Genomic DNA, 26,738 nt, shown 5'->3' on the forward strand with positions numbered 1-26,738 from the left:
AAAAAATGTTTGCGGAATGCATCCGCCTGTGTAATTCGTGGTAGAAGTAAAACCAGACCGTCCTATTGAAATGAATGAATGAGAACTTTCCCCTGGGCTTTTGCATGGGACCTGAACCCAGGGGGCAGAATGACCTGCAGTTCGTCTTCCTCTCTCGCGTCCAACTCGGCGCCCTGGAAGAAACAGTAGCCACCATTTTGCTCAAACCACGCTTGGATTTTCACTGGGTAGTTGATATGTGGTGGGGGAATGAACGCCCCCCCTTTCTGTCTCACCAAGCAAATGCACCTCCTGGAGCCGTAATGCTGCTGCTGGCCACCGCGGGCGAGATGCCCTCCTGCGAGTAGCCTAGTGACATCCTGAAGTTCGAGAGCAGCCTCGTGCAAGCTCGGTCCCCCGACACCACGGAGGGTCGCCTTTAGGAACAGGGTGGTCTCCTTCAACGTAAAGAGTTAGCAGATAGACGCATAAGGGCAAAAATTAGGTGTACATTTTAGATCGCCGGGAGTGGTAATACACAGGGGGGGCTCTTGACTACTACAGCCCTTTCATTCCGAACCTTTTCCTGAAAATGGCGGGGTTCTAATAAAAAAAGGGGAAATGAAAAATCAGAAGTTAGCTATCTAGATCTTGGTGCTCGCGAAACGGGCGGCGGTGTGCCTCCCCTTGAAAAAAACACCCGGAGCCCGTCTTCCAGCCCATATTCTGCCCCAACATGCCTGTGTGTGGCCTAGCCTCATTCATCATTCGCCTCGCGGAGCCCTCTCCATTTTTAAGAAATTCTGCCTGGTCGGGGAGGGGGGGAGACAATTTGGGCTTCCCCCACCACTTCGCTTCTTCCCCCTAAAGAGAGAGCGAAAAGAAAAGAAAGCGAGCCGTGTCCTCATTTGCATTTGCATTAAAATTTAGCCCTGCGTCTGTTCAGCTAAGCAAAGGGGAAGGACTTGAAGCCTATGGGATGGCTTTACGGCTCGGCCCCCTGCTCTTGGCTTCGCTCCTTCTCCCCCTCTCGCATTCTCTCTTCGCGCTTTGATCTCTGCTTAACAACAGTAACGTCACGGGGACTCATACAGGAGAGTTTTGTTGGAAGTTAGAAAGTTTTGCAGCCTCCAGAGGGCTGTAGCAGTAGCAGCGGCAGCGGCGGCAGCAAGAGCAGTGAGCAGCATCTGAGGGACTCAGGGGGAGCGCCAGAACACACTGACTCAGCCCTCGGAGCCTGCAGAAGAAGAAGAGGAAGAAGAGAAAAGAGAAGAAGAAGAAAGGCGGCGGCGGCGCTGGTGGAGGCGGCGGCGGCGGCGGCAGAAGACATGGAACATCAGCTGCTCTGCTGTGAAGTCGAGACCATCCGGAGAGCCTATCAAGATGCCAACCTCCTCAATGACAGGGTCTTGCAGACTATGCTGAAGGCGGAGGAGACTTGCTCACCCTCGGTCTCCTACTTCAAGTGCGTGCAAAAGGAGATCTTACCATATATGAGGAAAATAGTGGCAACTTGGATGTTGGAGGTAAACGTGCTTTGCAAACGTTTCGGGCTTTCTAGAAATAAAGCGAACCTTGTGTCTAGGCGTCTCTCCTTCCTCTCTTAACCCCAAGCCCCGTTTCCTGCACCCTAAAACATCTTGCGGATGAGAGGCCTCCTTTGCCCCCTCCCAGCGGCCGGGCGGCTGCATGGACTTGGGCTAAAGAACGCGGAATGCCGATCGCGCGCCCTGTCAGCCGGATTCGGAACTTGGGAACCCCTGTAGCACGAATCCGGGCAAAAGCGGGGGTACAAAAGTAAGTTTTGGAAGTTTCCGAAGGCGCCCTCCCCCAACGCACACACCCCTCTTGTGGCTCTATGGATTCCCAAGGCGGTATCATTAGAGCCCGCGAACCCAGAATGTCCCCTCGGGGTTCTTCGGCTGCCCCTCAAGCTGGCCATGCATTTGATGGGGATTTTATTTTAAATTAATATCCATGGACACGTATGCAAGTGCTCCTGGTGCCAGTATTATGCGCCATCTTTGTTCTTTTATTGCAAAGGCCAAGTGTTTATTAATAATTAGAAAGGGAAAAGGTCGGCGGAGAAAAGTGGGGTCCCCGCGGGGCCACCGGGCTGAGGGATCGGGATCTTGGCTTGCAAATCTCGGGGAGCTGCTGGTTGAAACTTTCCTTTGTTCAGAGCAGAGGGAGGCTTTAGTCTCTTCCTCCCCCCCCCCCCGGAAGACATGCTTTTGCTACAGAAACTTGTCGGCAAGGTCGCCCGGCAAAAAAACTGTGGGTTTCGCGTTTCCCCTTTGAGACACATTTCAAAGGGGTCCCATCGAGATCAGGACAGACCGGGTTATATTTTCAGCCCTTTCCCGAAGCTCTGCGTGCTTGCGATCTATTTTTAATTAATTTTTGAAAGCCTCGGTGCAAGCTAATGTCGCACGTTGCTTCTCTAGGAAGAGAGAGAAGAGGAATAGGGGGTCTTGGAGTTTGATTTCGGGGAGGTATTTTTGTAAGGCACCCCTGTCCTATCCCAAAGGGGATCAGTAAAGGATCCCCTGGGGGGTGTTTTCAGCCAATTTGGGGGGCGCTGCTGATTTTTTAAATATTTTTAAATATTTTTTGAAAAGATGACGTCTGGGGAAAAAGCTTGCAGCTGCCTGTCGACGCCACCTTTGTGTCTAGAGCAAAGGGGGGGGATCAGCCTCACTCAAGCCAAATGGAACCAATAGGGGGCACCAAGGCATATGCCCCCCCAACATTTTGAAGCCCCATTGCTTTCTTGGGGTTGCCTGTTGGTAAATCTTGGGATCTTGGACACCTATTTTCTTCTTTTCGCCCAAATGTCCAACACATTTCCGAAAGGCACATTTTCTTTTCTTGCGACTTTCTCTTTCACTTCTTCTACACACCACTGTTTTTGTCGTTTTTTTTTTTTTAAAAATAACTAAATAAAGGATGCTCAATTAATTTGTGGGTTATTTTTTTTCTTTTGCTCTCTGCCCCCTAGAAATATATTTGTTATCAGAAAGTCAAGAAACGTGCTTGATTTAGGGAGTAAAAGCTTTCTAGCATGTGTCTCTTTTTTTCCCCCCTTTTTCCCCTTCCTTGCAGGTTTGTGAGGAACAGAAATGTGAAGAGGAGGTTTTCCCCTTGGCAATGAATTATTTGGACCGATACCTCTCTTTGGAACCCGTCAAGAAAAGCCGCTTGCAACTACTCGGAGCTACCTGTATGTTCGTGGCTTCAAAAATGAAGGAGACTATTCCTCTAACAGCAGAAAAACTGTGTATTTACACTGATAACTCTATTAGACCTAATGAATTACTGGTAATTTCCTGTTCTTTATTTCATTGGGGGAGCAACAAATTACACAAAGGCACTAGATTTTTTTAAAAACTTCTTCCATTCTCCCAGACAATCCTTTTTGTTTGAGATGGCGTGGTTTTCCCATTAGAATTCTTTCAGCCTTTAAATATGCAAGTTCTTAGACTTCCTGATAAATTGGAATGTATAACAGTGTTCCCCATTTTGGAATGAAAGCTGAACTACAAACTTATAACCACGCTATAGAGAGGCAAGTCCCATTGAACTCAAGCACGTTTATTCTCAAGTGAACATGCATCAGAATCACCACTAAACCAGGCATTTTCTTGGGGGATGGGGGAAGCAAGTAGATGCATTTAGTCTTAGGATATTAGTCAACCCCTGGGCAGCTGCAGCCCACATGGTGCAGTAGATTAATTGAATGAAAATGTCCTAATACGTTAAATCCTTATTATTCACTCTAGGAAAAATACAGTAACAAGATATGGGATAAAATGAGTGGCTGGCGCCCCCTTGTGTTAATTTGAACAATTTGCCTGGTTAATGCACACTGGTTCAAAACAGCTGGGTGGTGATAGTGCTGGGAAATGGTGTGGGGAGGGAACAGAATTATGTAATTTTCATCTGGAAAGACACCTATTTCGTCTGTCTATGCTCTTTTCTGGTGGCACTATGGTTACTGCTCTGCTGAATTTGGCAAGGGTTCCATTTCTGTTGCATGAAACAGAGGACCTAACCTGAAGTGATATAGTACCAGGGTGTGAAGACTGCAAAACAAGTTGTGTGCCTATTTATAAAGAGAACTTTGTAACCACATACTTTTTCTTGTTCCTTTTCTGTTCCCCCCAACCCAGCAAATGGAACTGCTTCTGGTGAATAAGCTGAAATGGAATCTGGCTGCCATGACTCCTCACGATTTTATTGAACATTTTCTAAATAAAATGCCTGTGGCAGAGGACAGCAAGCAGATCATCCGTAAACACGCCCAGACTTTTGTGGCTCTCTGTGCAACAGGTATGAGCCTTGCACTCTCCGAAGGCGTGTTATGTTTCTGTGTGCCCCAACAAATGCACCCGCTTCCCTTTTCCACTGTCCAGAATTCTTATAGGTGCACCCTGTAAAATGGGTGGCAGTAATTCAGCATAGCTAATGCTTGCACAGAACATTAGCTTGCTCCCAGAACCTGGATTACTTTGCTAAAGGTGAGTTGGCCTCTGCAAGTGGCATTTCTGGATGGCTTCAAGATTGAAATTGGTGCTTCGGGCACTGTGGTGTCAGAGCAGGGGGTTGGCAGCTCAGCTGGCAGGAGTGGGTAAATGGCTGTAAAGCACCAAAGCCACTAGGCTGGCAGGACTTGAAAGCTGGTGAATTACTGTTTAAAAAGTATTCAGGGTTACAAACATGTGTCAGGTTTTCCCCAGAACCTCAGATTTCATTCTTGTTCCTTCATAGTGCATGGTTTTCCCATCTGAATTCTTTCACTGCGTTCCTCCTTTCGAGGAGAAACAAGAAGTGGGTACTGTAAAAGCTTGCTGGCTAAGACTTGAGTCTGACCACGTGCTTGGCTGCAGCCATGTGCACCTAAAGCCTCAGGAGGAGCTAGAGACACTGACTAAGCTCCAGGATTTCAGAGAGGCCTGGTGTTGGGTTTCAAGGGCAATCTGTGTGTGTGCGCATGCCTGCATTCTCAAGCTCCTCCAAACTTTTCTTGCTGCTGTTTCATTTCCTTGATTGCTGCTGCCACACCCACTCAAACAAGCAGGAGCATGGGGTCAGAAATGCAACACTACATTCCCAATGTCCAGGTAGACCAGCTGCTGCTTTTTAAAAAAAAGAGAAGGAGGTGGCGTAGGCGGGATAGGCCAGAGAGCAGAAAATGCCAAAGCAGAGGAAAAAATGAATAATTAGGCAAGCTCTGGAATAACCAGGGCACATGTTCTTTCAAAGGCTTGTAAGGTTGTCTAGCAAGGATCACATATAACCTAGTCCAATCTGGGGCCGTCCAGATAGGCTGTTTGGGAGTTGCAGTTACAGCATACCTGGAGGGTCCAACTGAATGTTTTAAAAGTCACACATACCAGGATTGCATAGATTGATTTGTATGTATATGACTCATCAGATGGGCACAGGAAAGATTTAAGGTTTATCTGAGATTGAAAACCTGAAAGGCATATAAATTCCAAGGGTCAAGTTGGCACCAGAGGTAACACTCAGCAGTGTTTGTGATGTCACACCTGAAATGGAATTGGTGGAAGGATCCAAGAAAAATAGCAAACCATTAAAAAAAAAACACTGGTTTTAAATGGTCTCTCCACTGCAGTCTGGTTTAGAAAGCTGGCCACAGAAAACACGTAAATGCTAGGCGTTTTTCAAGCTTACCTTTCTTCCCAAGCCTAGCTACCGAAGAGTGAAGGTGGCTTAGGGTTTTCTGGAAAATGTGCTCTTTGCAAGCTCTTAAAATCCTTAGAACATTTTTTAAATAGTTTTAACAAACAAATACCGTCAACTATCTTAAAAAAAACAAAGGTTTTTTATCAGCCTCGTTTGCATCCAGCCACGGTGTTAGTTTAATAGACTCTTTTCAAATGCTGGCCCGGCCTTTTCTTTAGGATATGAGGATGTTTAACCTGGATTGTGGCGTTGGCAGAAAGAGTCCCACAATGATGAAAACAAGAATAGTTCAAAGGTTGGAGGCTTGCAAAGGGCCAAGTACTTTGATCTGCTGTCAGCGTTGTTATGTTTCTCTTTAGAAGGCAGGTCTTGAGGCCTATCTTAAACATTGTTCTAAATGCCCATACGTAGGACCGGAAAATGAATTGATGAATGCAAACCTTGTCCAGAAACGTTTTACACAAGCTTAAAGGAAGTGTGGAGGTCAACAAGGGAGCCCCCAACCCCAAGGAAGTCAGCATGAATTTTGCCTAAGTCAACATTACTTAATAGGGTTTTATGTTAACAGATTTATCCTTAGTAGTCATTAGAATAATTGGGGATGCTTAGACCAAGATGTGGATGTTTGTCTTTCTGTTGCACATTGAGGATTTGCCATGACTGTGTTGCCCTCGTCTGATTTGCCAAGTTTTCTCTGGATGAGTTACAAACTCCTTTTCATTTGCACCTGATGGGAGTTTCATTCAAAGCTTATTGTAGGAATAATCTATTTGAGGACTGGTGATTCTTTAAAGCACAAATATGTAAGGGAGAGGCCCCTTTGGAGGAAGTTCCAACACAACATTGCTCAAGTGTAAGACTGAAAGAAAATAGTTTACATGAGGTAAAGGTAGGGGAAGAGAAAAGGAGATTGAAGATTTGTGTGAGTGTGGCTTTGTGTTGGATACAAAGAAGATTAAAAGTAAAAGTGATGATGAAAAGGAATTTATCTCTTCTTTCAGCTATGTGCCTGGCCCAACTGGATTATTTTGCAATGCTTTGTTTTGTGTATGTTTTCACCAAAGACATATTTGCGCTTATATGAGGTTTGCGATGCAAGAAGTGGAGGGGGGGAATCCTGAGTTGTTTCACTTAAGTGAATATGGACTTGCAAATCAGGGGAGGAATGACACAGAGTAAAAGTGATGCTGAGACCACTGCTAAGGAGAAGCTCTTGCGCATAAAAGCCAAATGATTAATAGGGATAAATATTGGGCATGACCTTTATTCATTGTGTTTGTCTGTTGCCTAGGCACAATCAGGATCATCATCATCATCATTATTATTATTGCTATTACTGATTTTCCTGGATAAAAGTCGTTCCTTTTGAAACCTTGCTTGCCCTGGTTGTTCCATTCTCAGGGCTTTTAAAAATTTGAAGTCTCAAGGTATGCAACCAGTTGGAACTTGTTGAATCTTGCAGCCGGTGATTTATGTTCAGAGTTTTGATTTGGCTCAATGAAAAGATTTTCATTCATAGCCCCCGGCTCTCCAGACAGATGGAATTGCTGCTCCATTGAAAAAGGAAAAGGGGGTGACTTGCCTTGTTAGGAATTTTTTTAAAGCGCTACAGCGCCTAGATGCCTGCTTTGTCTTCCCTTCAGGGTGGCTGGCATTCTTCTCCCTCCGCCACCCCTCCTCTTTTTTTAACCACACTGAAGTTGTTTATTCTTTTTGGATGAAGTCTCAGATAGGCTGCTGGGGATGTGTGCTTCAATTCAGGGGGCCTCTTCCCCATTGTAGCTATGTCAGGTCTAATTCATCTCACCGAAGCCCCCTTGTTCTGGAGCGTTCAATAGTGCAAGATGAGGCGATGAAGGCTGACAATGATGCCACGCTCTTCACTTGCGGGCATCCAATTACAGCCAAGAGGGGCCCCCTGATTAATATGCTGAAATTAGTGGTCTCTGCCACAAATAATTCCTTGTTGGGTCGCAACAAAAAAAGTCTGTCCATGCGGCTTGTTATGGGAACATGGGGTGGTTATGGGGACAGACTGGTCATTTAAACTTCATTATCACTTTCCCCATCTCAGAAAGAAAGAGTGTGACTAGGAATTCATGTCCTCAGTTATTGCTGTTTTAAAAGGAAGTTTTTTTTTTCAATGGATTCCCAAAGGTGCTTGAGGGATCATCTTAATGTGGTCCGTGATGAATCTGTCTTAAATACAGAATGTTTTCTTTCAGATTGAAAGGGGAAAAATACTAAACCCTTCAAAATTGGGAAAATGATATTTGATGAATAAAATGTCTTCTGTATTTCTTTAGCAACAGCAGCCTGTGTTTGATCAGAGTGCTTGAAATGAGTAAAATTGGAAATTATCTAAATGTACCTCTTACAGAGTCTACACCAACGCATATAAAGTACACACACTAACAGTTCAGATCTCTACAAAACGATCTCAAACATCCAATAGTATTTAATGAATACTATATATTGACTACGTTTTTCGTAAACATTTGCCTATATGTGAATTCTGCGAGTTGTAGTTCTAACACTTAGAAAGCTTCAGATTGGAAAAATTGCCTGAAGGAATCTTTGCCCGCCTCATGGGGCTGCTGTTGGAAGCTACAGCTGGTTCAGAAGGCCACAGTGCAGGTAGTCAGGGGTGTGCCCATATAACATCACTACTTCGTGAGCTGCAGTGGCCCCCAGCAGGCTTCCAGCTGCAGATCAAGATGTTGGTTACTACCCAAAAAGCCCTTCAAGGCACCGGACCACGTTATTTGTGGAGCTACCTATCTGATTATCTCTACTTGTCCCATAAGATATGTCATGGTGGGCAGTGGGCATGCTTTGGGTCCCTCTATGAAACACTGCCATCTGATGGGACCCAGGGGATGGGCCACCTCTGGTGGGCCTGCCCTGTGGAACAACATCCCCTTCTCTCTCCCCCCCTGCCCCCCCAATTTGGACAGCCCCAGCCCTGCTGAAAATCTGGCTCTCTTCCTGGGCCGAGGGCCAGGATATTAAATGAGCCTATTTTGTAAAGGTTCAGAGAATATAGTTGGTCTCTGATGTATTACATCTTTCTTTTTTCTTTTTTGTGATTTTTTTGTTTACTTGAATTTAAACTGATGTTAGTTGCCCAGAGTAGCAATTGTGAGTTGGGCAGCCATATACATTTGATTGATGTATATGATTTGATGGATTGATTGATTGATTGAAGATGTAATTATTTGACACCTTCAGCATGTACAATTACGTGTTGCATTTGTAAATATTACTGCATTATGAATTGCCTTCTCTCTTCTGAAAAAGGACAGATATTAAAAGTAGATTGTCCCTCAGTCAAAGTGTTAACTTGGAATTGTTACCTTTGCTGAGTGGCATAAAATTAATTCCTGCCACTGATGGAATAGATCTATAAAAGAAATGGGGAGAGTGTTTTTCATTCTTAAATTCATCTATTCCAGAAGTTGGAGGATTCACTAGATGAAATATGTTTAATTAATAGATAAATTAGAGGTGGAATGTTGGAAAGGAAGTCCCATTATAGGCTTACAATGTTGGATCTGCCCACTTTGAAAAGGAAAGAAGTTTTATATTACCGTGATGCAGTGTGGTGGATAAAACGCTTACATGTGTCCTTAGGTTACATATGTTATCTCAAAAGTGATAGAAACTTATATATCAAATATATAGAGTGTTCCTGGCAGCATAGAATTATAGTTGAAGCATTGAAATAATTAAGGAATTGTCCAATGTGATCTAGTTTTAATGGCATTGGGATCAGAGGTAAAAAGATTCATTGGTTATACAGGCACTAAGAACGTTTTCTTAAGCTGATACTGATAGGATAGCATTTATTAATTAGATACTAAGCCATGCACTGCTTCTTTTAACTCTTAGCCATGATCAGATGTAAGCATGAATCAAATCCTCCTTAGAAGAAGGAATTTCAGCCTAAAAATACAAATGATTACTTTTGTTGTTGTAAGAAGGAATAACATTTTTGATGGCAGTTACAGGCCAATCAATCACAGGAGTGGTTTTATACCAAGACCTACAGCAATGCAGCTTGGAAATTGGCCCAGGCTCTTGTCAGCAGGGGTCACATCAGAATGTAACTGATTATCTGCCAATTCGTGGGACCCTCTTCACTTAGCTATACCACATTTACATTACATCCCTGTTGCCACGCTTGCAGGCAGTTGCTGTTAAGAGAAAAGGGTGAAGCAAAGCCTTTGCAAAAGGAAGGGTTCGTTTAAAACTAGTTTCTGTACTTGCAGGTTGGGGGATATTGGCAGTTGGTGGGGTTAGTCTGCCTTTTACGTAGAGATGACTGTAAGATTATGTGATGAGGATACCTGGTTCAAACATGACTGCAAGACTGCTCTTACTCCAGAATAAGTTTGACGGAGTTTCTTTTCTTCTGAGTAAATACATAATTGGTCTGGAAGATGCTGTTTTGCATAGAACTCACAAGTTAAAGAAAAATATGCTTGAATAGAAAAGAAAATGGGGAAAACTTTTAGAAATGTACAGAGGGAACAATGTTGAGATCTGCACACTGTCCTGGATTTACCAGGAAACTCATCATCTGAAAACAATTGATACTCAACTGTCAGAGAAGGAATTTCAATAGAAAGAAAAAGTTATGGTCAAGTTTTAACCCAACTAAGGTTTGGTGCAACAAGGCCTAACCACAAATCCCCATTCTATCTTGGTGGAGACTGTCAAATATAGGCTGCAGAATTCCACACAACCACTAGATGGCAGCAACAGTCTATCTATTTACCGCCATCTAGTGCTCTTCTAGATTTTTTGCAGCCTAGATCTCAGTCCTAACATAGTTACCAGATGCTTTATCATTGATGGAAGCAAATTATGTGGGTAAGTTTACCTTAACTCTAGTAGGTTGACTTGGGATTATTACAGGAGACCAGAAATAATGCAGGGAGGTGTTCTAGGAATAACAATATCTGCCTATGAGTGTTGGAATATGGTCGTATTTGTTTTAAGATAGCTTAGGGTGCACTTTAAAATTGTCAGGTGTCTACCACTTTAGTGATAATTTTACTTGCATTCACAAAAATGGTTTGTACATAACATCTGTTTTTTTGTTTTCTGGCAGATGTTAAGTTTATTTCAAACCCACCTTCCATGATCGCAGCCGGTAGTGTGGTAGCAGCTGTGCAAGGTCTTCACCTTGGAAACACTAATTCTTTTCTCTCTTATCAATGCCTCACACCTTTCCTATCAAAAGTTATCAAATGTGATCCGGTAAGTGATTCTTGATCCTCAAGCGAACCTATTTTGCTGTCACTGAATGCTGATTTGTGTTTAAATTGATGCAATATATCTGTGTGCCTCCACATGGTGTTTGTTCTGTTTGTGGTTTCCAGTCATGCAAAGGCTGAAAGGCTGCTTTATTTATTTATTTAGTCAAGTCATTCGTTCATTTATTCATTCAGTTTGTATGGCTGCCCATCTCAGTAAGTGACTTTGGGTGGCAAACAGTCTTAAAATTAAAAACAAATTTCCATCATAAATACAAAAATTAAAATACACAGCAGTCAAGAGGATGCTTTGCAGTAAGTCACCTTGTCTTCTCCAGTGGTTTTCCCGTGCGTTAATAACCAGATGTACTGTATTGTTTGGGCTGAAGGCCACCACTCATTCTAAACTTAAGCACAAGAAAGAGGAAAGGGAACTTTTAAATCAAGGCTGTATTGATTTGGTTTAAAGGTAATTGCACTGCAGAAGAAAGCAACACTTAAAATAAGGGGAGAAAATAGTTATTGCAATGAGCAAACTTAATAGTATCTTTAATTTTATTTAACTGCTCTGAAAATTCTATCTATTGCTCAATGATTAAAAGGGAGAAGACCCCATTCCTAACAGCATTCTAATTACATAATTGGTTTATTACTTGGAAGCCTCTACCAGAAATAATGCTGAATTCCTTCTCCCTCAGCCTCCCTGTTAAAAAACACACCAAAAAATATGTCCTGTAATTTTGTGAAACCTTGGATGGTCCTTTTCCTGCTTCCCCCACCCCAAAGCTTCCTGGAGATGCTCATCAGTAACTGGTGAGCCATAAACCTTTCATGAATGAATGGGCAGGAAAGGCGCCTACAAGGGAGACCTAAAGTCAATGATCCATGCTATAATGGTGTGTGAACTTAAGACAGAGTTTAGCTTTGTTTTGGAACAATGTGAAAACCCAGTAAATAGATGCTTGAAAAAGGTTCTTGTGAGGTCTCCAAATGCCAACAACCTATCAAACAAAATCAGCCCTATGGTTTTGCATCCGTATCTTGAGGCATGGCCAAAATCTATCATACATCCCTAAAATGTTACTACTGTCCAGCTATTCTGGATAACAGTCCTCCCAAAGTGTCTTTCTTACAAGCAGTAAGAGCAATTTTAAATAAAAATACGATGCATGTTATGGAAGACCAGGCTTTGAGGATCCTTCTTACAGAGCAGCTAGTAATGGCATTGTGTGGGGAGGAGGAGACCAACTAAGCGACGCTTCCCTCCCTCTCTTTTCCAGGATCTTTCGACTCTGAGCAGGTTCTGAGGTGCCTGTTGTGTGCTTTCCCCCACCCCCTCTCTTTCCATGGTCTTTCCCTGAGAACTGTGGACAGAGAACAATCACATAGGCCCCCGAACATATTAAGAGGTCATGAGGAATAATTTATTGAGGCATTTTGATTGCGGACTTTGTTTCATCTCTAGATTATGGATAGATTTATTATGAATCCCATTTTGTCTGTCCTGAATTCATCACCTAAGTGGGCAGCGAAAGGGCGGCTTAACAGTTTATACAATTCAGAATGCCATTTTGGGGACAAGGTTCTGCTACCTGACAGGCTCTCAACTTGCTGCCAAATTGGGACCAAATGAGACCCATAAAGATGTGTTCAGTTTAATGGAAATTGCATTCCCATGACAGCAAGAAGACGTATTTTGGGGTCATATGTTTAGGGTCCTTCAGACCGTTAATAGTCACCCTGTATGTGATTCACATTGTTTTGTGGAGAAACCTGATATTCTCGTAATTTTCTATTCGAAGTCTCCCCATCTTCCCATTGCCTCTATCATCTGTTTTTCATTACAACAATGAAAAATAGTCGAACAGGGAAAAACAGTACTACAAATTTTAGTACTACTATAGTACTAGTAAGATGGCAGGGCTAAGAATCAGGGTCGCTGCTGGCATACAAGGCATCCTTATGCAGAATTCCACTTAGTGCCCCCAACAATTTTTTTAATACTCAAAATGTGTTAAATGTAATAATCATACAATGGCTTACTGGGTCATCAGTATAGGTTCTGTCTCAGTCTCAATGGCCACATGCGCATGCACAATGTCAGCAAGCCTGTGTTACTGATATTGCTTCTCTCCCCTCCCTCCCCCCCCCCTTGCAACTCCCACCCCACGTGGCAACCTTGTGCAATGCACAATTTACACACTGGATTGCGGCAGCTCAGTTAAGAATGTTCTGTCTGAAAGCCTTTGTGGGTTCAAGATATTAGGGTGCCATTCAGTCAGCACCGTTGAGTGCTCCTTTAGTCACTTTTAACAAAATCTTTGCAGGACTGCTGAATTAAGCACAGTATTTTTGATGATCTGCAGAGATAGTGCTTAATACATGGAAGTTTTCCTCTGCAACTTTACAAACAGCTCATCAGCTATTCTCAAAATTCTTATTTCAACTGTAGTCCCATTTGTTTAAATGGAATGAGCTTTTTTTTTTTTTTGGAAGGATGTATCTTAAAATGGTCAATTTTCAACTGTCTGAATTCACCGTGGAAATCTTGGGCTGTTTGAAATGTTCAAATAAGAGTTGTTTCAGCAACCTGCGAGTAATTTAGTTCAGTTCTTTCCTTTCCTGGAGAATTAGGAATGAAGTGATGTAATATATTGGTAATACCAGGGTAGGGAATATGGTGCCTGCAGGGATCAGTGTTCATCCTGGGGTCTGAAATAGTGCCTACTAAAATCCTTTCCAAGGTAACTTTTTAAAGATGTTCTTCTAGTAAAATCTAATGAGAAGCTGGCATACTGGGAGTCATACAAAGTTCCAGTGGGATGGTAGAGAACATCTTGTAGGGGTTCTTACTTTCTGAGCAGTGACTGTGACTGTTTTGGGCTTGGCCATGCCCACCATATGGCAGCCATTTTGTGTACAGCCTTGTCTTCAATAGAAGCCATTTTGCGCCAACACGTGTTCTCAAAATTCCAAATGTGCCTCCGGCCTGTTAGCTGACTTAAAAAAAAAATCATATTTAAGCATTCTTGATTCCTGCATTTGTGTTAGACCCTGTCACATGACATACTTCTAACCAGATGTAACAGTGCCTTTCCATATGACCTGATCAAGGGCAAAGCTTCCTTTTCAAAGGAGCTTTATCGCTGAGAACAAAGGGCCTCAGTCTGTGGGTTTCACTCTACCTGAGGAAGGTGTTTTCCACTTCACCTGGAAAGGTGTGCTACTCACCAAAGAGCTGTTTTAATTTTATTGTTATAGAAAGATAAAACTAAATTCAATGATGCTCTATTTCTTGTCTAAACTCTTGCATAGACACATGAGAACTGCTTTTGAACAGCCTTCCCCAACCTGGTACACCCAGATGTGTTGGATTTCAAGCACCAGATCCCTGATTATCACAGTAGTGTGCAAATCTGCTAACCCTCACACAAACCTTTATAAAAAGCAGCACTAGTTTTCTCAACATTCAAGTCTCTTTGGACCCAGCTCATGATAATTTAGAAGTCATCTGACAGGACTTCGTTTGAAGGAGCTGTGATCCATAGCACCCTGTTCTGTATTCACAGTAATTTTATTTTTTCTTTTTTTAACCAAAACAGGGAAGCCCAAAATGTTTCTGCCCCCATGTCTTGCTTATTTGTTCCATTCCATTCCATTCATTCATACTTTGTCAAATGCAAGATTATTTAAAATAATGGTTGGATATGTCATAATATTTAGCACATGCTTTGGAGCCTTACAAAGAATTTTGTACAGATTCAGTTCGCAGAGCAATCATGCACAAGTATGATTAAGGCAGTTAGCGTGAGGTTCTTTGACTAAAAAAAGAATTTTGATTGAACCATACTTTGTATTGCCTCTGAAAAATACATGAAACAAAAGAACGTAAATGTTCAGTTTAGATGAATTAAGTTTGCTTCGATAAAGGGTAGTGTCATTTTCCTTTTTACCTGTTTTGTATTTTCCCAAAAGCAGTTTCTCAGTTGTAGAACCACCATATAGCTGAACAAGACATTTATCCATCAAGCTGTTTAATTTTGTCTGCCCACTAAGTAGCAGTAGTTTTCCAGAGTTTCAGTCAGGATCTTTCCTATGCACAGACATCATTAGGGTTTGCAGCTGAATTATACTGCACCTAAACAATATGTGATCTTACTCTGACCTACAGCCTTTTCCCCAAAGCTGCGCTGGAAGCCATTTTAAAAAGTTTTCTTCAAATTTTAGAGAACAAAAGCAGCATAGAGAGGCAGATCGGTGATACAGACTTTGAGAGCGTGCAGGAGAGATGTAAGCAAAATCTTGAAGAGTTTTTCAAAAATGGATCCCTTGAAATGTAAATAACAGGTGATGATGATGGGGTGATATCATTTTTTGCTTGATTTTTTTGGATTTCTTTTTTTAGGTTAATATAGGATGAGTTATGAATGGTAGAATTGACTTGTTACAGCTTCTAGAACTTGATGTATATACGTATTTTTTTCTGCCATAACATTCAGTCAATCTTTATTTTGGTATTTGACCAATAAAATACAAAGATTATCATATAGTTGTGCCATTAAAAACCTGTGTAAGAACTTCAGAATGTAGAACACACTGCATTCCTCAATTAATTTCATTTGAACAATTTGAAACACATTTTCAACTCTTATCTAGAATAGATGGCCAAGGATTTGAGGGTTTTGTAATTAAACATCTCCCTTTACTATGAGAAAACAATTGCACAGTTTAATAGCATCTGATTGGAATTCCTTTATGGTTCGTATTTATATTGTTAGAACTCCAGTTTCCCGTTTTGCCTTTATCTGTGGTAATTAGAAGTCAAATAACTATAGTAAGGCCTCTTGAACTGTCTTCCATCAGTTTGGCTTCTGGCTTCATCATTAGACCATTTTCCCACCTTCAGACAAATGTCAGGCAAAAGTCAGTTTGATCAGGTTTCTGTGTTATTTATTAATAAATTGGAGTTTCTCTGTCAGGCCTCCTCAAACCATAGAATATCTTGTTTGTATTCCAAGTAGGCAATAAATGCTCAAGCTTCTCTTCTTGATGTTTTCTGTTCTAACCTAAGCCCAATCACTTTTTAAACTAGTGAAAGTAGCAAACTAATTTGCTGCCAACTCAGGACTAGCTTAAACAAGTTACTGTATGATGCTGCTGCCTATGCCTCCTTGAAACCTCTTCCTCCCCACCACAGTACTGCATTTGTTCTGAGGAAGAAGCATGAGAGAACAGCTACTCTCCTTGTGCCCCATCCTCATCATGCTCTTTATCAGAATCCCATGGTTATGAACAGTGGAAAACAACATTCTTTATATCATGATCACGGGGGTTGGAGAGAGAAGTTGAGATCTCTTTTTCATGTAATTCTGAGACAGACACCATATTGATAGAGGTATGTTCTTCCTCCTCAAGCAGCTTTCAAAGAATTACATGAGAACCAGTTGTAGGAGGTTTATCAACCGATCATTTTGAGCCTATATGCAATAGAACATCATGGTAGCTATACGACAGCCAGTTTGATATGCTCTGTATTTAAGCATATATTTGCATATGGGTCGGTGTACACAAAATCCAGGATATAATTAGAAGCCATGTAGTTTAATCTACGTGTCATTTTAATTATTGCTATTCAGGTTGGCTAGATATTCATGTAGGCCGTATACAGACATTATATCCAAAGTACACATGTCTTAGGTCCAGTAGCAGAATGAAGTGATCTTGTTTTAAATATGATTTAAACTGCATGATACTTCCTTATTTTTATAGTTGTTTTACAGGATTTCGGTGCCACAATCATGAGACCCTGGGCAGCTTAGAAAGATAAAAACAAAACCAATTGATAACTCAAGACACAAAACAATAAAGTCACGTAAAAAATTATCAGCAGAGCTGATAATGCAGCAGTAGCAGTCCCCTAATAAATTATGACCCCAAAGCCTAGGGAAAGAAGATTGTTGTCGCACTACAGCATTTATACAATTTACCATGTAAAATACTTAGCAGTTAGAAATTCATTAAAATATTAGAGTCTTCTAAAAAAAAATGTTTCCAGTTAGAATAGTATATTGCTTCTTCATTAACAGAAGCAGTGATTGACAGTATAATTATTGTCTTAATATAGCTCTGGCATTACAGAAAATGTGTAGGGTGTTCTACTCCAGATATGGCCTTCTGCCACCCTTGTCCTCCATGTTTTCTCATATGCAGAAAAATTCAGAGGGCTTCTTGCGTTCTACTTCATGAAGGCTTGGGAGGAAATAAGGTACAATTTTGTTTGTTGCTTCTAAAATTCTTCATTGGGTTAAATCCAGATTTAGCCATTAGCAAAAGGAATAGGGTTTAAACTAATCATGATCTTCCTTTCATCCCTAAGTCAAACTTTGAAGGAAGATTGGGATTTATTTATATCCTAGGCAGCTGTACAGTACAGGTAGTCCTCTCTTAACAATGGTAATTGGGACCAGAATTTCCATGGCTAAGTGATGTGATCATAAACCACATCACGTGACTGTGCCACTTAGCAACGGTAGTTCCAGCAGTTCCTGGTTACCATCATTAAGTGAGGGCTGTGTGGGTCAGTAAGTGAGAACCTCTCATGATCACGACTTCGGACTTCCTGCCGGCTTCCCGTTGACTTTGCTTGTGGGAAGCCAGCAGGGAATGTCACAAATGGTAATCGTGTGACTGCAGGATGCTGCAACATTATAATCAGGAGCCAGGTGCCAAGCACTAGATCATAATCACGTAACTGCGGGGGCATTTGAATGGTTGCTGAACAAGGGGTCATTAAACAAGGACCACCTGTATAGACTGCTGCTACTTTCCACGCTCAAGCACAGGTAGGAATGCTTCCTGGAAGTGCAATGGGATAGAAAAGAATTCCAGTTCTATCACTAAGAACCAAAAAGGGACAGTTTGGTCCCTGATAGTGTATTGAGCTGTAAAACACACCATGAAAGTTACAGGCCTTGGACATCCTGTTATTTTACTTATAGATGGCAGCTGGTCTTTAGGTTTGAGAATTTTTTCTTATTGTCAATCATATGGATATGTATTCATCTTAGATAATCTACTGAATTCTAACAGAACATAGGAAGATAACATTTCACACTTGATTAGTCAGGAACAGAGCCATGAGAGAAATATGTATCCCGTTTTCCCCGTATGGAATTGCTGAATATGCTGTATAGTTACGGTTGAGGCAACCTCAGAACTTTCCCAGACTTTCTGAAAGTGAAAGAAGTGTGGGGAGGGGGAGAGGAAAAAGATGGTGGAAATCTGTTCTTTACATTTCTTTTTGAGAGAAAACTCCTGGATATTTAAAGAGGGAGTATTTATGATCAAAAAAACTTATTTCAAATAATGGATATCCCTTCCTCATGTCTTTATTGGGGAAAGCCAAGAGCAGAGAAACCATCTATGGCATAATGACTTTAAGACATGGGTGTTCCTTTTTGCTAGTTAAAATACTGAGTCTCTGTCAAGAGGAAATATTACACTAGAGTTTAAATCAGTAAAGGTCAAGGGTTATTTGTTTTCAGTGAGCTGTAACTGATGGTCTGATCTGCTTAGAGGTAGGATTAACCTCCCTCTCTCTCAGAAGAGCCTTGCAGGGAATTGTAAGCTTGGATTTTTAATCTTATTTTATCCCAGTGCTATGTGGTAGAGAAAGTTCTTGTGGCAGTGGAATCAGTGAAAAGCTGGTAGATCACCCAAGAAGCCTCTGAAGGCAGAACTGAAACAGAAAAGAAAGAAAACAGCAGGCAGGTCACCATCTCAGGAAAGCAACATTCATTTTCAGTCATGCACATCCTAACACTTTTGACGGCAATTTATCATGGAAGACTGGGTTCGCCATGAGGGCTAGTGCGTGTCATAGGTTAAATCAGAAAAGGCAATCCCAAAAGAAAACTTCAAAGTTCTTAATGCACAGAGTTAAACATATTGAGAAAAGCTTTTACAATGTTTGTTAGAGACAGGAGTAAACAGGGAGCCAGGAAACTTCAGCAAACTGCTGTGGGATTGTTTGTTTTGTGCATTTAAGGTAGCTATTACCATAGTGGCTGTGTACTGAGAAAGGTGTTGCACCGGTACACACAAATGTACATGTTGGTGGCTTCTTTCTATGCTTAATTTCTAATCAATAATGCCTATTTCTATCAGAAAAGTTCCAGATCTGCTGCAGAAACAAGGGAGCAACTAATGCCATCAAATGTACGCACTGAAATACACTGATGATCCTTTCAGGAAGACACTTGGTCTTCTTGCTTATTGTTTTATCTTTTCAAGATTTCTAAGGATCTTAATATATCTTATAAAAAGCCTGCCTGACGCCCTCCAATTTTTTTGTAATGGGCATCTCCAGTCAACTTGTCACGGTGAACACATTTGAAATCCTGAGGATAGGTTGTAGGCAGTCTCACCAAATGGCTGCTGGAGTGGGGGCATTGCCCCCTGTGACAGATTGCCACGAGGGACATGACTGAGTGCCATTTGCTGCTGCTTCTCTACCACTCCTGTTTACTTTTCTTCTTTTTTCTAGACAGTTGGGCATGCTTACAAAAAAAAAAAACCATTGGGCTGTAGGCACCTATCAAGGCTTTGGTCTCCACTTGAAGCATTTTTGGAAGAAAAAGTGAACCTGAAGGCTGTAGTTGTGTTCTGGAGAATTCAAGTGTCCTGGGTTTTTTAGTGAAGGGATTTTTAAATACTGAGAATCAAATGGGGTGATGGACACAAGTGGAGATGTTCTGTAGGCCCATTGGTGCCCCTGAATCTGAGTTTGGCTCCCCAGGTCTATTGCATCCATCATCTTCAACAATCATGATTCTACCCCATGCTTTTGGAGGATATCAGGCATCGTAATTCAACGTATCTGAAGTATATTGAATTGGGAAATGGCTTGGAAGTCACAATACAGGTAGTCCTCATTTAGTGACCACAATGGCACCTTAAGCAAAGTGGTCACTAAGTGAAACCATGACTGTACTTAAAATTTTACTTCAGCTTTTCTTTGCTTTACAGATCTGCAAAGGTCATAAATGTGAGGATTAGTTGCAGAGTTATTTTTCCATCACTTTTGTAACTGAATAGTTGCTAAACAAGGTAGTCATTAAACAAGGACTGCCTGCAGTACCTTGTTCTCTGTATAAAATGCACTGGGCACTAGACAATATCTTGTCTATTAAGAAATTTACAGTTAGAATGAAATTACAATTTGGACCCCTGTTACTAATGCCTATACTCGCTTGATCTGTTAGCTTTGGAGTTTCAGGTTCTTATGCTCTTTATGTTTTCCTACAGTTGGAAATCAGCTGTATTCTGTAGAGCAACAGGGATTAGAAAAAAAAAGTTGCCATTTAATTTCTAACATATTATATATATACATTCCTAGCCACAGTTGTTCAGATGAACTTGAGTATTACTGCTGAACTGGAAACTAAAGAAGGTTTTGGGGTACCTGCAGGTATCTTCAGGATGGTTGTTGTCACATTAATTTTCATTCAGGATTGAGTCAGCATTCACTCACACTTGAAGTAATTTTCTTACTGCTTGGCAGTTCTGCTCTATTAGAAAGGGTAGCAGGATGAATTTGGATCTGCAGGAAGCTGCAGAGAATGATTTGGAATAGATTTCTGAAAGCTTCTGAGTCTTTAATTTTTTTATTTTTACCAATTGAAGGAAGAGGCCTTTTTTTTTTTTTTTCTAAATTAAGTTATTAGTATGTCTGATGTAAAATACTCCTGTAAATTTTTACTTTGGGATAGAAACCATCTCAGAATGGCTTAGATCCATAAAGGTAATGATCTCAACATTTTATATTGGTTCCTTCTGTGTCCCAGCCCCACCCCACCCCCCATATTTTTTGGGTGGGGGGTCTTGGTTTCAGGCCTGTGTTTTAGTTAGTTAGTTTGTTGTTTTAGTTTGTTTTTTTAATGATAAATCTCCTGGAACCATGAAACCTGCCTATTCTGCTTTCTGATATTTTTAATTTACACAGGAAAAACACTCCAAGTAGACTTCTTTATTCAAAGATAGGAAGTTACAATTTTGCAATGAAGGCAGCCATTGTTTCTTTATTTAGAATGGACATAAGAAATTGTCTGGAGTTGCTTGTGAGGTCTGCTGATTAAACAAATTGCTTGACATTTCTGTCTTCAGCCTAATGAGTCAGTGTCTCCAAATTATATATTTGGTCAAATATCCTGCACTGGTAGGTAGGTAGGTGTAGGTATGTATAGATACTATGCATGTACTTTTATGTACCACCTTCAACCAATAGGTCCAAAGACAGTTTTTGAAGAAAGATAATATCAATAAATATTGAAAACTGCCTCCAGTGAAATTGGAAGTCTATCATGTAAGCTGGGTTTTTGAGTGAGAATAGAGGTTGGGATTATTTGGTGCCAGGATGGCATTTGCCAGTGGAATGAATTCCTCTTGCCTCGCTAACAGAAGAGAGCAAGGAAAAATCCCATTGTGTGGTTGGAAGCCATGGTATTTAGCCCTTTGTTTGAAAGAATATGATAGTTCCCTTCTTTTTCTAAAGAAAATTTTATTGTCCCTCCCCTGCCCCTTTCTCTTAAACATCTACAGGATTGTTTACGAGCCTGCCAAGAACAGATTGAATCTCTCCTTGAATCTAGTCTTCGCCAGGCACAACAACACAACATATCTTCAGAAACAAAGACTGTTGAAGAGGAAGCTGATCTTTCCTGCACACCCACTGATGTTAGAGATGTGAATATTTAAGGAGGACTTCACTCATTGGATTTACTTGGCTGTTCCAGCAAATGACAAAAGGGCATCTGAGAAGGAATTGTTATCAAGATCTTCTCCCCAGAAACCTTTTCTCCAGAACTTTTTATACCAGAAGGGAAAATGTTATTCATTCTTTTTTCCTTGCTATTCCTTCCTTACATTTATCAGTTTAGCGGGCAACCCACCCTCCCTAATTCCCCAACTGTCTTAAAAAGAAAAATAAAGTAGTATCTGCATGATCTCTCTAGAGACTTGTGCTGCATACATACATGTATATATGTATGTATGCATGCATGTATGTTACAGACTAGGCATTAAAGCAACACACAAAGTCTCCAGGGGAGTATTAGATTTGTCTCCTGCATATTAAAAAGCCAACCATTTTTAAAGTAGAAGAGGGTGTTTTTAGATAGATTATATGTGTTTTGGGTTTCTGTGTGCGTTTTCCCTTTTAAAAAGCATAGCTTTAATAGGCTTTTCTCTATCTTGCTTGCTTATGCATTTAGTCACTTTATAAGTCATCTGTAAATGTTTATTTTATTCTCTTAGGTTTAGCCTCTTCACCTTATAAATGGTTAATGTAATCTTTACATTAGTATATGTTAGCATACATCATTATTATATGTTAATCTTCTCTGCCTGTGGATTGCCTGTGCATAAGCCTTCTAGAGTTCCACCTTAGCATGGCCGGAGAAAGGCGTTAACATATGTTCCAACAATAAAGAGAAATTGCAATAGTGACATAATATATTTTTGTAACCTTCCTATTTTTTATAGTTACCTGTGTATACATAAAACATACTAGTTTTAACCCAAAAGATACACAGCCTACTTATGTCCAGGTTGAATCCACAGCTTATCTCTTAAAAAAAAAAAAGAGTTGTAGAACCATTCCATTTCAAAGCACTTTCAGTTCATTAGGTATAGGAAATACTTCCTTTTTTTGTGTGTGTGGGATTTTTTTTTTCTTCAAATGGAATGGTTTGGAAATTATATATATAAATATATATATAAATATATATATATATATAAAGTGCTTGTGTGCAAACTTGGAATTGCAAAGCAAGTGCATTTAACTATGGTGTTGAGGAAAGGTGTGTTTTTTTGGTCTTTTTTTTTCCCACCTGAAGGTTGTGTTCCAGTCAGAGAAATGCATTCACAAAATTGCCGCAATATCTTCCTAACCTTTTTGATAGAAAAGATATTTAGATGAATTTTTTTTGGTGCCAATTCATTTTGTTAATATAAATTTAGGGGCCTAAAAGGTTTACCTGTAGAACGCATATTTTGAGAGTGATCTCTAGATGTTGTACAACTGAAGGCTTTTAAACACTAAAATGTATAATTTATAGTTGAGGCTAAAAAGAATATTTATTGCAGAGGATGTTCAGAAAGGCCAGTATAATTTGTAAAATAAATCGCCCCCTTGATTCTAACAAAATAAGAAATTTCTTTTTACCCTCAATATTGCAGTTTAAGTTCATCTTCCTAAGAATTTAGGAAATTTTAAGATAGTAACACATTTGGCCCAGATATTTTCAAAATAGCATTAACCATGAGAAAGGACCATAGTTAAAACTGTACAATTGGTGTACTTGAAAAAAAAGATCTTAATCCAGTGTATTTCCCCTTCCTTTTTTTTTTTTTTATTTAGCTACAAATAGAAAATTTGCACATCTTGGCTATGTATCTTTTATTATTGTAGAAGGTAGCTGAAGGGACGTGGACATAGCTGTTGAAGTTGATGCTTGAGGAGAATGTGATGGCAAAATGTATGTGAGAAACTGCCGCTAAGGTGTTGATTGTAAAAAAAAGAAAAAAGGAAAAAAAAAAGAAAAGTTTTTAAAAAGGAGAAAAAAAGGAGTGAATGCTCCCACATTTTCTGTTGAGCTGCTATGGATAAATTCCCAGCATGAATTGAAAGAAAAAAAAAAAAAGAATTAACATTGCTTTTCTGTATCTTTGTCACTGTGTTTTGCTGCTATTTTGTGGTCATTTTTTGTTTATACAATGTCATATACTGCCATGTTAGAGGTTTTAAATTTTCTCATAGAAAATTATATTATTGACATCTTTTTTTTTTTGGTAGATTTTTTTATGTGATCAATTTTACTTAATGTGATTACTGCTCTATTCCAAAAAAGGTTCCTGTTTCACAATACCTCATACTTCAGTTAACCGTGTTTAGATCAGGTTTTAATGTTTGTTCACAATGCCTCATTAGTTACTGCAGAAATGCATTGGACATTCTGAATGGGTCTCGGCGATTTGCAGCTAATTTGTGCTAATTTTAAAACAGCAAACATTTCAGAAGGTTGAGTAACGTCAGGTTCTTTTGTTACGTGTTTTTATAAAGTGGATTCTTTTTCCAATCTGGGGTTTATTATCATAGTAGTTTTAAGCTGTGTTATTAGCCACATTTGCCTTATGAAAGGTGCATTATAATATAACTACCTTTTGATGTTTTCCACCAGCGAGGATTCATCATGCGGTATGATAGGTTATCTTCTGGAATTAAGTATTTTGTGTGTTTAATCTGTTATATATTAGGGTTTTTTGTTGATGTTAATTATAGCATAATGCTAATTTAAAACAAAAACAGAAAGCAACAACCTCTAAATCTCTTTAAGCCAGCCAGCTAACCAAGTTGTACGTTGAAGAATAATCTAGTTGCCTGTATGCTGCTAAACCAAAACAGAATTAGAACTTCATTTTGAGGGCAATTGCAGTTAAGATCCTACCTAAAGACAACAGCCGTGTAATGCTACTAGCAGTCGCAGGACCCAGGAGGACTGGATACATTCTGTCCAAATTTCAGGAACATTTCTTACTGCTTACCTCATAGACACTTCTGTTTGTGGCATCTCTGTGTCTCTGAACCAACCAAGATGATTGATGAGTTAATGGTTATTAGTTATATGATGTGTTTCACTGAGAAGCAGCAGCGTGTACTGCAGATTTTTAAAATACTGTACATAGCAAATGCTGACAAGCAGGTTCACGTGCCAACAGAGATGCTTTATTTGTCACATTGATATAACAATCTATAGAAAGCCAAGCAATTCAGAATTGTACTTTTTATATATATATATCTATATATATATGTATATTGTACTTATTGTCACCACTGGTCTGAAATGCACAGTCACCAACAGACCTGTAACGTAAGTTTCCAGCAAAAGAAAAAAAGACCTCCCCTAAAAGACTAGAAATAAATTTGTAAAACCCACTGCTGGTTTTCTGCTTTGTTGTTGTTCAGAATTAACAGTGTCGTCAATGATCTGCTGTGCTCAATAGATTAAAGTATTATTTATATCTTGTGTTCAGACATAGATTGTATACAATCTGGAGTTCCTTTGGGATAATGACATTTGGGGTATTGAATAAAAGTTACAGAACTCAAAGTTGACTAAAATACAGATCTGTTGAGAATACTGGAGGACTGCTTCCCAACTAGTGCAAAACTACATAAATAATTAGTATTTCGTGTAGTAGCAGATGTTACTACTGGATCAATTTTACCATTCTCAATGTCATTTAGGGAAAAAAAACCCTGCACGTTGCTAACATTACAACAGCAAAGTACATACTAAAATGGAGTTCAAAGTAATGGAACTGAATTTGAGTTAAAATGCAGTAACAATACAGGGAAGAAATGCTGTTTCTTCTCCTTGTGCCCCAAGCAGAGCTTCCTTTCTGAGCAGACCCACATTTTCTTGGTTTTTTGTTTGCCCTTTGGGACCCAATCTGTATAGCTTCCCAAAAGAAGAAAAAACAAGTCTGACATTCTATATCTCCATAAGCATGCTGTTGTGATGGTCAAAAAGGACAGGTGAGCTGACAGCAATGAGGAGTACCCAAGAGATGAGGTGGGCTGAAGGCATTCTTGGGGAACTTAACACTGCATGTGTTCTAACTTCCACAAAACAGTGTTTTGACCAAGGCCACCAATGCGCAAAGATCTAAGTGTAGATCTACCTGTCCATACAGATTATAATTGGCCTGCATTCTGATACAGAACTGAACACATTTTTACATGGGGGTTGCAGACAGAAACTTCCTTCCAGCTTAATGAAGCTAGATAATCCCTTTAAAAATTCTGATTCCAAGAGTATGTTCCAAGCATGAAACACATTCAAATGGATTTATCTTTGGCTATAAACTATGATTGTGTTATGAATAGGTGATATGTGGCAGACAGCAGATTAAGAAGCATCTTGGTAAGCTGCAATGATAGATGAGAAGTCATTAGAAATCGAGGAACAGTATACTTTGCATATCTATGGAGCCTTTAAAGTTGAGGGTGCACTTCGTTCATAATTATCTAGTCCAGCTTTGTTGGACATGCTGTTTGGAGGTTAATTGGTTATTGAAGCTGGCTCTAGACCTTTAGGTCAGAATTTCCAATAAAAGCAAGAACACTGATACAGGTGGTCATATTGAATCCTCATTTGTATTACCAAGCCACATCAATGTCTGTCTGCTGGGCAAAGATGACATGAGGTTCATTTGCTTTTGGCTCTGCAGATTAAGCCGTTTTGATTTGTAAACCATAGATTATGGCTTGACTATACTAACCCAGGCAATTGTGATTTATTAAACAAACTGGTTAAAACAAACCTTAAATCAGTCTGATACGTGAACCTAGCTAACCTAGACTAACCTAACCTAGACTCTTGTTCCTACTGTCTTAAATTTACTAAAAAGGTCCTGAGCCACTTTTTTCAGAAAAGTTTATGAAAGAAAAACTTAACAGTGAACAGGGCTGAACCTGAATCAGATGGAATGCCAGTAGCACTTGGATGCAGTACCTTCTCTGTTCAGGGATAATGAGATTTGTTCAGTTTTGGAACCAACTACAACATGGGATTGCTGTATGGAAATATTTGTACCACACTTCCCCTGTCTCTACCAGCCACAGACCTGATACCAGTGCCAGGGAGTTTATTCTAACCTAGTCACTCACTCAGCCTAATATTTGTAGAGAATCGCAGGAGGAACCACATATGGAGGAACAGAAGCAGC

At 40.1% G+C, this 26,738-nt stretch overlaps 1 protein-coding gene across 1 annotated transcript; it reads left to right on the forward strand.

The window, feature by feature from the left end:
- Positions 1-1,005: 1,005 nt before the first annotated feature.
- Positions 1,006-24,942, forward strand: CCND1 (cyclin D1). Its single transcript, XM_063289582.1, has 5 exons — positions 1,006-1,505; positions 3,085-3,300; positions 4,152-4,311; positions 10,805-10,953; positions 21,549-24,942. The coding sequence occupies exons 1-5, from the start codon at positions 1,308-1,310 to the stop codon at positions 21,702-21,704; spliced, it is 879 nt and encodes a 292-aa protein (XP_063145652.1). The 5' UTR covers positions 1,006-1,307; the 3' UTR covers positions 21,705-24,942.
- The last annotated feature ends 1,796 nt before the right edge of the window (positions 24,943-26,738 follow it).

The sequence above is a fragment of the Candoia aspera genome, chromosome 1 (assembly GCF_035149785.1).
Source record: "Candoia aspera isolate rCanAsp1 chromosome 1, rCanAsp1.hap2, whole genome shotgun sequence".
Lineage (NCBI taxonomy): Eukaryota > Metazoa > Chordata > Lepidosauria > Squamata > Boidae > Candoia > Candoia aspera.